This window comes from Papio anubis, chromosome 4 (assembly GCF_008728515.1).
Source record: "Papio anubis isolate 15944 chromosome 4, Panubis1.0, whole genome shotgun sequence".
Taxonomy (NCBI): domain Eukaryota; kingdom Metazoa; phylum Chordata; class Mammalia; order Primates; family Cercopithecidae; genus Papio; species Papio anubis.
The window spans coordinates 28125122-28138615 of NC_044979.1; the positions used below are offsets into that span (position 1 = coordinate 28125122).

The 13494-nt window shown below is 40.8% G+C and overlaps 1 protein-coding gene across 7 annotated transcripts in view; it reads left to right on the top strand.

The window, feature by feature from the left end:
* CEP41 (centrosomal protein 41) overlaps positions 1-13494 on the top strand; it is a 51780-nt gene that overhangs the window by 8470 nt on the left and 29816 nt on the right. For 4 of the 7 annotated variants that reach the window (XM_009203867.4, XM_009203864.3, XM_021936275.2 and 1 more), the window contains exon 2: positions 9497-9560. In XM_009203867.4, coding sequence (XP_009202131.2) covers positions 9503-9560 — 58 coding nt within the window. In that variant the 5' untranslated portion in view covers positions 9497-9502. Of the gene's footprint in view, positions 1-195; positions 2339-2389; positions 2447-9496; positions 9561-13494 lie in introns of those variants that run through there. The other 3 variants (XM_009203868.4, XM_009203865.4, XM_009203863.4) reach the window with 3 other exon arrangements.

Here is a 13494-nt window from a genome sequence, read left to right on the forward strand (position 1 = left end):
TCAGGGTGCCAGCTGATTTAGTTTCTGGTGAGGACTCTTCCTGGCTTGCAGATGGCTACCTTCTTTTTTTTTTGAGACGGAGTCTCGCTCTGTCGCCCAGGCTGGAGTGCAGTGGCGCGATCTCGGCTCACTGCAAGCTCCGCCTCCCGAGTTCATGCCCAGATGGCTACCTTCTTACTGTGTCTTCACAGTGGCAGGAGGAGAGAAGGAGTCCTCTAGAGTCTCCTTTTATAAGGACGTTAATCCTATTGGATAAGGGTGTGAGCTCACTTTGTTTTAGTTGCCTTCCAAAGGCCCTATCTCCAAATAGTCACATTGGGCTTCAACATACAAATTTTGAAGGGACACAATTCAGAATATAGCAGTGTTCTCAGACTTATTTTATTCCTCAGTTGTAAATTTATGTTTTCGAGTAGGAGACTTTATTATTTATTTATTACAAAGACCACATTACAAGCTTCAATCAAGTAGGAGATTTTAAAAGAAGATTGAGATCTCTGTATATTTGAGAGACACTTGCTGATGGTAAGATTTATTATTGAATGATCTTGCTAGGCCATGATTTGGGGGTACCCTCCTCCCAAATCTGTACCTTCCTCTCAGGCTGGCCATTTTCCCCAGAGAACCTCTCCAGTCTCCTGAGGATAAAAGCCTAGTTGAATTCCTGGAGGCATTAGAGCTGGAGACTAAGTCTCAACATTGGTATTCGTTATTCACCTATTAACCCTATTTTCAGTAATGATATCTCTGGCTTTCCCTGTGTGCAGACCTCCCCCTCAAGAAACCTTTTCCAGGGAATAAATCTATAGATATCTGCCAGGACTGGGCAGAGGCAATCATCCAGTGAGTGGCACAGAGAGGAGAGGGATTTGGAGATCCAGCTGCTTCTCAAAGACTCTTAGGCCTTTAACCAGCGTTTGTTTCAGCCACTCCTCCTACTCCCCACTTCTGGAGCTGCCTGAGGCTGTCAGTTCCTCAGCCTTTTAAGAATTTGTTCTTTGCCTTCCCTGTTGCCCCATACATAGTCTTCAGCTACCTTGAGTCCATCAAGGCATTTTCACTTGTTGATTGACTTTGTAGATTTCAGAATTCTAGTGCTCTATCGCTGTCACTTCTCCCACTCTATTTTTGGGGCTTTATGTCCTCAAAATAGTATCTTTTTAATGAGGTTTTATTGAAGCTTCAAGGAGTGACATTAGATGCATTCATTCATTCGGCTGCCTCCACCCCATAGATCATAATCTGTATTTTATTTACTTTTTTGGGCATACTTACAAGACCATAAAATAGAGACCTTGTCTGCATTGTTCCATTGGCTGGCATACAATAGTTGCTTCATAAATACTTATTGAACGAGTAAATGAATACACGTCTGAACTGCAGAAGAGAAGTCAAGGCTAAGGTTCAGTATTTGGAAATCAGAAACATATACATGGAATTAAGCCTAAGTGTTAGTCCACAGGGAACTTACAGATTGAGAAGTTGGAATCCTGAGAACACAATAATTAAATGGCTGACAGAGGAATGATCCATTTGTTAATGGAGAATCAGGGGAAAAAGATGTCACTGAAACCAAGGGAATGGAAACTGAAGAAGATGAGGATCTATAACAGTGTTATATGGCATAGAAAGGTAAAGTAAGTTAAGGACTGTTAAATGTCCATTATATTCAGCAGCTAGGGGATCGCTGATGTTGGTTAGTGCCATAGGAACCTCAGTAGAATGTGGGCACAGCAGCCATGTTGCAATGGATGGAAGAGTAAGGTACAAAATACCCAGTGTAGATTTCTTTCTTTCAAGGAGCTTGGCTAGAAGGGAATAAGGGTGGGTCATGTTCCAATTACATATTGGTTTATAATGAATCACCCCATGTTTAGTGGCTTAAAACAATAATAGTCATTTATTATTAGCTTTTGTGATTCTGAAAGTTGACTTGGCTCTGCTAGACTGGGATTTCTCATGTGGTTTTGCAGACAGACAGGAGCTAGGGCTAGCGTTATCTTGAAGGCTTCATTTACATATTAGGCCACTGATGCTATCTGTTTTCTGTGACCTGAGCTGGGGCTGTTGGCCATATCACCTACGAATAGCCTTTTTTATGTGGCTTGGCCTTCCTCACAGCATAGCTGCTGAGTTCTATGGGCTGCCATAACAAAATACCACAGACTGTGTGGCCCCAAGTGTCCCAAGAAAACCAGGTGGATGGAAGCTGTACTGCCTTTTATGATGTAGCCTCAAAAGTCATCTGACACTGCTTCCTTCATAGTCACAGGCCCCTCCAGATTCAGGAGAGGAAGCAGAAGCCCTTCCCTCAGTGTGAGGGGTGTAACGTCACAGTGTAAGTGGGATGGGACATTTTTTTGTGGCTATCTTGAAAAATACAATCTGCTACAGGTGGTAGCTGCTGAGAAAGTAGGGGCTGCTGCACATGGAGACATGGGTCAAGGTTGGTGTTTGAGATCAGGGTAATTAGACCAGGTTAAACATCCCATTTAAAAAAGTTCTCTAAAAGGCCTATTTTAAATGTGAGATTTCCTTCCATGTGGCTGTAGTAAAACTGGTACCCACTCTCTTCATTTTATGGACTTTCTCTCCATAGAAAATAAGTAGACAGTCTGAACAAAATGTATAATGGTATTTTTAAAAATCTTTTAAGTGTAAATATTATTACATATGTTGCAGTTGAAATACAAACAACTTTGTGAGTCCCATTTGAGAGAGATGGGAAGTCTTGAAAAGCTCATTCATTTTTCGATATTTTCCTTCAGAAAAATCCCGTCTTTGACTTCTCATTCTTACCGCTTCTTCTCCAACATCCATGTATTCGCAAAGCCCAGTCTTTGCATATGTTAATAATCTTCCAAAATACTGATGAGATTGTGTAGCTCACAGCTCGGTATTTTTGGCACTTTCCATTGCCTTCAGGACCTAGTCCAGACCACTCAGCCTACATTCAGGCTTTTCCACGTGCAGCCTACCTGTCCCTGTCCAGTCTTATATCACAGGGTTCCATATACCAATTATTCTTAACTCTTTTGGGGCTACATATCCCTCTGAAAATTTGGTTGAAACCAAAGACCCTTTCCCCAGAAAAATGCACATACACAATAGTTTGCATAGTGTCATGAGACTCATGGACTTCCTAAATCCCATCAGTGGACCCCATATTAAGAACCCTTGCTGGAGTGAAGATGTACAGTGGTTGTGGGGAATGAGATAATGTAGGTAAAATGCTTAGTGCCTGATGACATAGTGAGTGCTCAATAAATGTTAGCAGCATTACCATGTTTCTTGTTGTTGTTAAATCATCTCCAGCAAATAGAACAATTTGTTGTTCTTTAAACTTGTTTTTAAAGTGGCTTTGCTATTAAAAGTTGCTCCACTTGGAATACTTTTGCCATTCCTCCTTCCCATCTTTTTTATCCACAGAAGGTCAACCCTTAAAACATAGCTCCAGTGTCCATTCTTCCATGAAGTCTTTCTTATCACCCCCAGTGGATGAGCAATCTCCTTTGACATTCCTTCCTAGAGCCCTTGATGTCCATGCTGCCCACGTGGCACCAGCATGCACACTACATATGTTGCTCAGGTCTTCATTTGGCAGGTACTTACTGCTGTTTCATTAGCAGAGGGTCTTGTAGTAGGTACAGAGTTCTACAAGATAGAGCCCCTGTCCCAAGTGCAGGAAGTAAGAAGTGTGAATGGTACAAAGAACTGGGAATATTCAGTCAAGGAAGAGATTTCCATTTCACTGAGGCCTTCAGAGGAATCTTCCCAGAAGATAAGTTTGCCCTGGGTCTTGAAAGTCACGTAGAAGTGAAATAGCTGGGGTCTGGTGGTTAGACAGGGAGGACATTTTCTTTTATGTAAACCCTGAAACAGTCTTTGACATTTTTGGTTGTTTTCAAAGAGCCCTGTAATGATACCACAAACATGAACTTTCTCAGCGTCCTGCCTCTTCCAGATGAACTTCATTCTGACCACCTACCTATCTTATATCTTTATCTTAAATAGATCCAAAGTTGACCCTGCTGTCTGGACTTTGGACCTCATCCTCTCTCACTCTCTCCATACTATTTTCAAACTCTCTTATCTTGGCCATTAGCCTGTATACATCCTCAAATCTCTCCTTTTTTTTTTTTCCAAAACAAAATAACAACAACAGAGATTATTCCTTAGCAACTCTCTTAAGGGAAAATCTTAAGGGAAAAAGAAAAGATCATCCAGCTACTGTCCTCTTTCCTCCTTCGCCTCTCATATGCTTGACCTGCTGTTTTTTGCGTCTGCCCCATCACTTTCCCATAGCTGCTTCCACCAGGGCCGTCAACAGTGTCCTGGTGTGCTACATTCAGATTCACTTTTCTCTTGGTCTCTTACCTGAACAGGATTCTTGTTCACTTGTTCATACTTGACCTCTTGTTCTCTGACTTGACAGCATTGTTCACTGTTGGCCACTCCCTTCTTCCTGATTTAATTTTCATGACCCATTTTTGTATGGCCTCTTCTGAGTTTCATCCAAGGTGCCTTTCCTCCACCTGACCTTAAATGTTGGGGTTTTTCAGTCTGCCCTCTCCCCAGGATGATTTTGTCCATTTCCACGGCTTCCTCTGCTGCCTGTATGCTGACAACTACCAAATCTTGTTTTTTTCTAGTCCAGGTATCTCTCCTGATTTCTAGACCCAAATAGACAACTAGATACTTCCATTTTGTTTTTTGGGGTTTTTTTAGTGAGAATGTCGCTCTGTCACACAGGCTGGATTGCAGTGGCAGGAACATAGCTCACTGCAGCCCTGACCTGGGCTCAAGGGATCTTCCTACCCCAGCCTGCTGAGCAGCTGGGACCACAGTCACATGCCACCATGCCCAGCTAATTATTCTTTTTTATTTTTATTTTTTTGTGGAAACAAAGTCTTCCTGTGTTGCCCAGGCTGGTCTTGAACTCCTGGGCTCAAGTGATCCTCCCACCTCGGCCTCCCAAATTAATGGGATTACAGGTGTGAGCCACTGTGCCCGGCCGATAGTTCCATTTTGGACAAGCCACAGATATCTCATACTCAGCATGCTCCAACTGACCATATTATGTTTTTAATATGTGCTTCCTCCTTAACTCCCTTTTTTGGAGAATGGTAGTCCTGTTACTACATGAGTCAATTTTAAATTATATTGATTTAACATTTTAAAGATTTCTTGAAATGGTCTCTTCCTCTTCATCTTTATTGCCACTTCCTTAGGACTACAGATCCTGTTAGCACAACAGCCTTTCAACTGATTTTCATGCCTCCTTTCTTGACTCATATTCTCCATATTGCTCCCAGGGTCACCTTTCTAAAACAGAAATATAATCTTGTCACTCCTCCTTCAAACTTCTCCAGTGACCCCCTCATCATCTTCACCACCCTAGGCACTATTTGCATTTGGGCTCATTCTTTGTGGTGGGGCTGTCTGTAATTGTAGGGTATTTAGCAGCACCCCTGGCCTCTACCCACTAAGATGCCAGTAGCACCTCCTACCACCCAGTTGTGACAACCAAAAATGCCTGTAGACATTGACAGATGTTTCTGGGGGTACAAGGAGCAAAATGGTACCTGTTCGAGATCCACTGATCTATAGGATGAAACCCAAGCTTTTTTAAACATGTATGCGAGGCTTTTTGTGATCTGCCCCTGCTGCCTCTCCAGCGTCCTTTGTCCCCATATTTCCCGCTATGCTCCAGGCAGGCCAGTTACTGTTAGATTGCTGAAAACTGTTGGTACTCCCTTGAGACTCCACTCCTTCGCCATGCTTTTCCCTCGCCAGAAACCCCGTAGCTCCCATCCACTACTCTTTTAGCTTGACTAACCTCCTTAACCCTCAGAATTCAGCTCAGAAGTGACCCTTCAAGAAACAGTTCTTGACTCTTTTAACCTGGATTAGATGCCAATCTGATGTGCTTTTGTCACACCCCCTCCTTCCCTTTCCTTGTTCCTTATGCAGCCTCACGTCTGTTTATCCCCTTGTCTGTCTTCCCTGCAGTCAGTGAAAGCTGGATGGCAAAGACTGTTTTTCACCTCTCTGTCCTCAGCACAGAGGCTTGCCCCTAGTAGGCACTCAGTAAATGTCCACTGAATGAATGGTTGGTCTCAATAAGTCTTTGTTCAATGAACAGTCTTCCTTGAAAACAGCTTCTTTTTTCAGCTTCTTCACTTTCCACCATTCCATCCTGTTTATGTAATTGAAAGAAAGCCAGTTGGTCAGTAGGTCAAGAAGCAGTCACCCCACAAAGCAAGAATTTTAAAGAAAAAAAAGTATGTCCGTCCCATAAAAATCTATGGTGCTCGGCTTGCAGTGGAGCACAAATAGTTTTACATTGCGGTTGGTACTAGAAAGACAGGAACAAGAAATTGGACTGCAGTGGGAACACAGAAAAGAAACTACATTTTTTCTCCTGCAGCATATGGATTTCTCATTAGTCTATGTAAGGGAAAACCGGGGGCGGGAAGGGCTCAGCCACTGCAGCTGTCCACACTCTCTCCCCTCATCATTCTGCTGCCACCACACCTGGTCCCCAGAGACACCCTCACTTCTTAGCTATTTTGGCTTAGGTATGGACAAATCCCCTTGGTTCAGCAGAGACTAGCCTGGAATTTTTAAAAGAAGCTTTGCTAGGAAACTAATGGGAAAAACAAAACAAAAGTAAAAACAGGAAATAGAGTATAGAAATGATTAAAAAAAAAATACAGAGTGCAGAAAAAAATCCCTTAGCCTAAGATAACTGCAATCTAGTATTAGCATTACTTGACTCAATTTACCAGACACATACTTTCCCTGTTTTTTTTTCTTTGTTTGTTTCATTTTGCCATGATATTGTCTGTCTCTGGGGAATTTGTACTGAAGTCCCACTTTTCAGTCTTTGGATGTTTTCCATCTTTTGCTCAAGAATCTGCTCTGTCTTCCTCTAGGGAAGAAATTGAAATTGGTGTTATTTTCTCATATAGACAAGTTAGTGATTTTCTCATATAGACAAATTACTTTCTCATATAGACAAGTTACTGATCATGTGGAAAAACAAGCTTTCCAACCTTTTTCTAAGGATAAAATAGCTCAATGGTTCCAAACACAATCTGAGGACAGACGCTAAGAGTTGATGATAAAGCTGTGACTTGCCTGGGGCGAAGTGAAAATCACAATGTCATGAATGGTTTTTAATGACACTGAAGGACTGACCCTTTCACGCTGGGCTTTTTTTTTTTTTTTTTTCCCCTTACCTTTTAGATGTTAAAATAGCAGATGTTGTGAGGCTTTTGCTTTGGTTTTGTTTTTTTATGTCCTTGGCAATATTAAAAGGTGATAACTGTAGGTGCCTTAGTTTTAAAAAATTCCCCCTGGTCCTGAAATCTAAAACTCTGGCCAACAGATATTTTGTAAGACACTAAAGTATCCCATATTGTTTGTATGCTTTGTGGGTCATTTGAACCATTATTTTATACGTAAATGTTTATTTTGCAATCCTCCCGACAGAGTATGCCGTGGTTAACTGTTTTCAAAGGCAAAGGATGCAGTTTTTGTAAGTCCGATGTTCTCATCTAAGGAACCAGATAGTTGCTGTAATACAATCTTCATTTTCGGTATTCACTTATTCACTGAATATCAATAAATGTACTTACCATGCACTAGGTCCTAAGCAAATGCAAATATGAGTAAGTCATTGCCCCTGCCTTCAGGGAAATCCTAGACTAGGGAAGAAGATTGAGGTTTAAGCAATGGAGCGGGCTGTGAGTATTCTGGGAGCCAGGGAGAAGAAAGTGCCTAGTTCTGTACTGGATAGCTTTACAGAGGAAATACATTTTGCCCAAGGAGTAGTGAAGGAAAGGCATTCTAGGCAGACATCTGCAGAGACTGGCAACCTGAATGAGTGTGCTGCATTAAGGAGACATTTCCAGCAACTTCAACATGGGAACATGAGGAAGGGTGGCAGAAGATAAAGCCGAAAAGGCACTGCGGTAATTTCATATTCCACAGCTACCTGTTATTGAGGAAAGGACTTTCATACTTGCAGGCCAGAAAAAGGCCTGAGCAAGAAAGCGCTATTTCATGATACCTTTATTCATTAGCTTCTCCTCACTTAATGGCTTTCACAATCGCCACTGTAATTTAATGTGGGTTAATGTCTTATGCTTGGATTCAAAGAGTTAACTACCAGAGAGCAGCACAAAGGAGACCTGACATGACATATGCATTTTTGCTGAACCTACACTTGCACTGAGCCCCAGGTGAGCCTCAGCTGCCATGAGAGCAGATGCCATGGTCGACATCCCTGGAGCTACAGACTTGGGAGCAGCAGGAGCCTGCCCACCTGGGGCCTGGCCTGCCCACATCTGGAGCACTGTGCTTAGGGCTGGATCCCTGCAGGGGAGAGATGGAAAAATCTCAGGGGTGTCCAGAGGAAATGGCCTAGAAACCATCATAAAGAAAGTGAAATGAAACAGGGTCAGGACGACTGCCTTTGGTCATCTTAACAGATTTCTGGAGACAGAGGCAGATGACTTACAGTGGGTTGCAGCAGTGGACTGAACGAAAATTAGAAAGACTGATTTGGGCTCAATGTAAGAAATATGTTTTTTTATTTTTTTGAGACAGAGCCTCACTCTGTCACCGAGGCTGGAGTGCAGTGGCGCGACCTCAGCTCACCGCAACCTCTGCCTCCCGGGTTCAAGTGATTCTTCTGCCTCAGCCTCCCAAGTAGCTGGGACTATAGGTACGCATCACCACACCCGGCTAATTTTTGTATTTTTAGTAGAGATAGGGTTTCACCATGTTGGCCAGAATGGTCTCGATCTCCTGACCTCGTGATCCACCCGCCTCAGCCTCCCAAAGTGTTGGGATTACAGGCGTGAGCCACGGCGCCCGGCCAAGAAATAATTTTTTAGGAGCTTTTTTTTTTTTATTATTATCATGTAGTGCTCTGAGATGAGTTTGACGAAATATGGAAGTTTTCTGACAGAAACAAGATAAATATATTCAGCTATGGAAATGCTGTCGGAAAAAATCCTATGTTGAAAAGACAATTGGACCTCTGGAGCTCATTCCATCTTTTTTTTTTTTTTTGTGAGTTGGAGTCTGGCTCTGTCACCCAGGCTGGAGTGCAGCAGCATAATCTTACCTCACTGGAGCCTCTGCCTTCCGGGTTCAAGTGATTCTCCTGCCTCAGCCTCCAGAGTAGCTGGAACGACAGGCGCCCATCACCATGCCTGGCTAATTTTTGTATTTTTAGTAGAGATGGGGTTTCACCGTGTTGGCCAGACTGACCTCAAACTCCTGACCTTAGGTGACCCGCTGACCTTGGCCTCCCAAAGTGCTAGGATTACAGGCATGAGCCACCATGCCTGGCCCCATCTTTAATTTCTAAGAAATTTTACCTTTTTTTTTTTTTTTTCCATTTTTTGAGTATCTGACTCCTGACTTTACCACCCTTATCCTTACATTAACCCAATTAATTGTGAATTTCCTTGTTTTTTAGTATCTGATGAAAAGGATACCACAGAACCCAAGATACCAGCATGTCAAATCAAGACTGGACACTGGTGAGTAAAGATTAGAAAATTAGAATTTAAAAAAATCCAATAGCTAATTATTGACAGAAAGCAACCCTACATATCTGGTATAAATCACAGCTAAAAGTTTCTAACTATTTTGCCTGATGTCTTTCTGGGCTCAGGATTTATCCTTGAAAGATGTTTTTCAGAGTATCAGTAAAAATTTATATTTACATAATTTAGCTTATTATTCCTTACCACATAAGAAATATTGTAAACTGAGAAAATAAAATTCTAGAAATCAAAACCATTGTTCAATAAGTTTCAGGGCTTTAGCTAAATAAATATCAGGAGGTCAGCCTCTATTTTGGAATACCTTAAGTATATTCCTTTAAACTGGCAGTAATAGATTAGACACATGCATATTTGTTCAATGCAGTGTTTGCAAAGTGCTGACCATATGCCAAGTTATGGACCATGAGAGATGTAAAGATGAGTATGAATTGTGTTTTTTTTTTTAGTTAAAGAGTTTAGATCCAAGTGGAGGCAGACAGACTTGAATGAGTAACCGAAATACCAGTCAGAATTTAATTAATGCTGCAGTGAAGGTAAAATGAACTGCTTATTTCCACGCTGTTCCCATTTTTCAGTGTTGTGATAGACTGCTGCACAGACCCTAATGGATTTTCTGTCTTGTGGGGTTTTGGTTGTTTGTTTTTGTTTTTTTCAACCTTTTAAAGCCTGCTGTGGAAAATTCACGTGATTAAAATGGTTTCGCTAGTGGATTGGGGTACTGTATGCCTTTAGCAATACCAAATTTTCTACCAGCAACCTCAAGATAATTGAGAAAAGTAAATGACGATGCTGACTTGGTTTAAATCATTTTGTTTATTTGTTTCTCTTTCTCCAGTCTCCTTCAAAAAATCATTGGTTTCTTCATATAAAATAGACTTAAATTCAGTGTTTTAAATTCACCTCATTTGCAGATGCTATTTCTTGGTACCCTTCATTCAGACATTTCCATGCCGTACAGATATTTATCCTTGCAAATATCCTGTTTGATGGGCAGGTGAAAATATTATCTCTGTCTTAGAAGAGGAGGAAATTGTGGCACGGGGATTTTGTGATTTATTCGGAGTTCAATAAAGGAGATAGGACTAGGATTATATACAGGATGAGGAAGTCAATATTGGAGATCTGGTGCCAAGTCTGGTGTACTGTTTCTTAGGCCGTACTGTTCCTGTATTTCCCCCAAGCCTTGTTTCTTCTGCCACAAAAACCCTCAACTCTTTCATCTCTATCCATCTAACCCCTAATTGCAACTGTGATCCATCCTTCTGAAGTAAGTGATTCTGTGAGGTAAGCACCTAGATTTAAAATGCTGTATTTTTTCTGAGGAGTCTAAATATTATTTTACAGACTACTATAAAGGAAAGAATTTCTTTTGGAATCTGTATGCTTTCTTATAATTAAAACTTTAAGAGCTGAGGTTTATTTCAGATATATAGATTTGTCTATGCCTTCATAGTTTTTTTTTTTTTTTTTGTCTCCTGGAAATTAAACTGGGATTTGTGAAGGACAGCTCCCTTCTTCCTCTTTAATTTCTCAATTCATAACCAGAATTTGACTCAATAATGGTGCCTAAGATTAATTTCATTTTTTTGATATTGAGATAAAAGTATATCTGCTTTTTATAATATATATTAAATACATATGTCCTTTTATATCCTGAGATTTTTAAACTGGCTTTTTTATTAAACTTTTAATTTCAACATAATTATAGATGCATATATATTTTGTAGACAATAATGCAGAAAGATTCCATGTGTACTTTAGCCAGTTTCCCATAGAGGTAACATTTTGCAAAACTATAATACACTATCACAACTGTGATATTGACATTTGATACATATAGTCAAGATACAGAACATTTCCATCACCACAGGGATTCCTTATGTTGCCCTTTTATAGCCACATCCACTTTCTACTCCCACCCCTTTCTTAGCCCCTGCAATCACCAGTCTGTTCTACATTGCTGTAATTTTGTCATTTCACAAATGCTGTATAAATGGAATCATACAGTATGCAACCTTTTGGATTGGCTTTTTCACTTAGCATAATTTTCTGGATATTCATCCAGGTTGTTGCACGTATCAGTGATTTGTTCCATTTTATTAATGGCTGGTATTCCATGATATGAATGTACCAAGTTTAATTAACCGTTCACTTGTTGAAGGACATCGGGGTTGTTTGCACTTTTTGGTTATTAAAGTAAAAGTGCTATAAACACTCATGCACATAGTTTTGTTTGAACCTAAATCTTCATTTCTCTGGGTTAAGTGCTCAGGAATATAATTGCTGGTCAGAATGTACTTGCCCATGTAGTTTTTTAAGAAAATGCCAAGCTGTTTTTTAAAGTGACCGTACCATTTTACATTCCCACCAGCAATGGATGAATGATTCATTTTCTCCACATCCTTGTCAGCATTTGGTGTTGTCACCAGCTTTTATTTTGGCCATTCTGATAGCTGTGTGGTGGCATATATCACTGCAGTTTTGTTTTGTTTTGTTTTTTGAGACAGAATCTTACCCCGTCACCCAGGCTGGAGTGCAGTGGCATGATCTTGGCTCACTGCAACCTCTGCCTCCCGGGTTCAAGCAATTCTCCTGCCTTAGCCTTTCAAGTAGCTGGAATTACAGGTGCTCACCACCATGCCTGGCTAGTTTTTGTATTTTTAGTAGAGATAGGGTTTCGTCATGTTGGCCAGGCTTGTCTCAAACTTCTGCCTCAAGTGATCCACCCGCCTTGGCTGGGATTACAGGCGTGAGCCACCGCGCCCAGCCCATTGCAGTTTTAATTTGCATTTCCCTGTGGTAATGGTGAACATCTTTTCATGTGCTTATTTGATTTCTGTATACCTTCTTTGGTGAAATACCTGTTCATATCTTTTGCCTATGTTCTAATTAGTTTGTTTGCTTTTTTTGGTTGCATTTTGAGAGCTCCTTATACATTCTAGCTACTAGTCCTTTGTCAGATATGTGGTTTGCAAATATTTTTTCCTAGTTCATAACTTATCTTTTCATCCTCCTAACACGGTCTTTGGAAGAACAAAAGTTTTTAATTTTGATGAGGTCCATTTTATCAGCTTTTCCTTTTATGGATCATGATTTTGTTGTCTAGTCTAAAAAGTCTTTGCCTGGCCTCGATCCCAATGATTTTTTTTTTTTCTATCATGATTTTTTTTCCTAAAAGTTTTATGTTTAAGTTCATGATAAACTTTGAGGTAATTTTTATATAAGAGATGTGACTCACATCAAGACTAAGATTTTGCTTATGGATATTCAGTTGGTCTGGTGCCATTTGTTAGAAAGGTTACCTTTTCTCCATTTAATTTCGTGTTCACCTTTGTCAAAAATCAGTTGGGCATATTTATGTGGGTCTATTCCTGGGTTCTCTATTCTGATCCCATGATGCATGTGTCTGCCTTCTGCCAATACCATAGTATTGATTACTATAGCTGTATAGTAAATTGGATAGTTAAAATTGGTTAGACTGACTATGCCCACTTTCTCTTTTTTTTTTTGAGACAGAGTCTTACTCTGTAGCCCAGGCTGGAGTGCAGTGGTGTGATCTCGGCCCACTGTAACCACTACTTCCCGGGCTCAAGCAATTCTCCCACCTCAGCCTCCCAAGTAGCTGGGACCACAGGCGGGTGCCACCATGCCCGGTTCATATTTTTGTATTTTTTGGTAGAGATGAGGTTCTACCATATTGGCCAGGCTGGTCATGAATGCCTGACCTCAAGTGATTCACCCGCCTCGGCCTCCCAAAGTGCTGAAATTACAGGCATGTTCTACAGTGCCCAGCCTTTCTTTTTCTTTATACAGTTATTTTAGCTATTTTAATTCCCCTGCCTTTCCATATAAATTTTAGAATAATCGTATTTACATTTACTTTTTAAATGCTGTGATTTTGATAGGA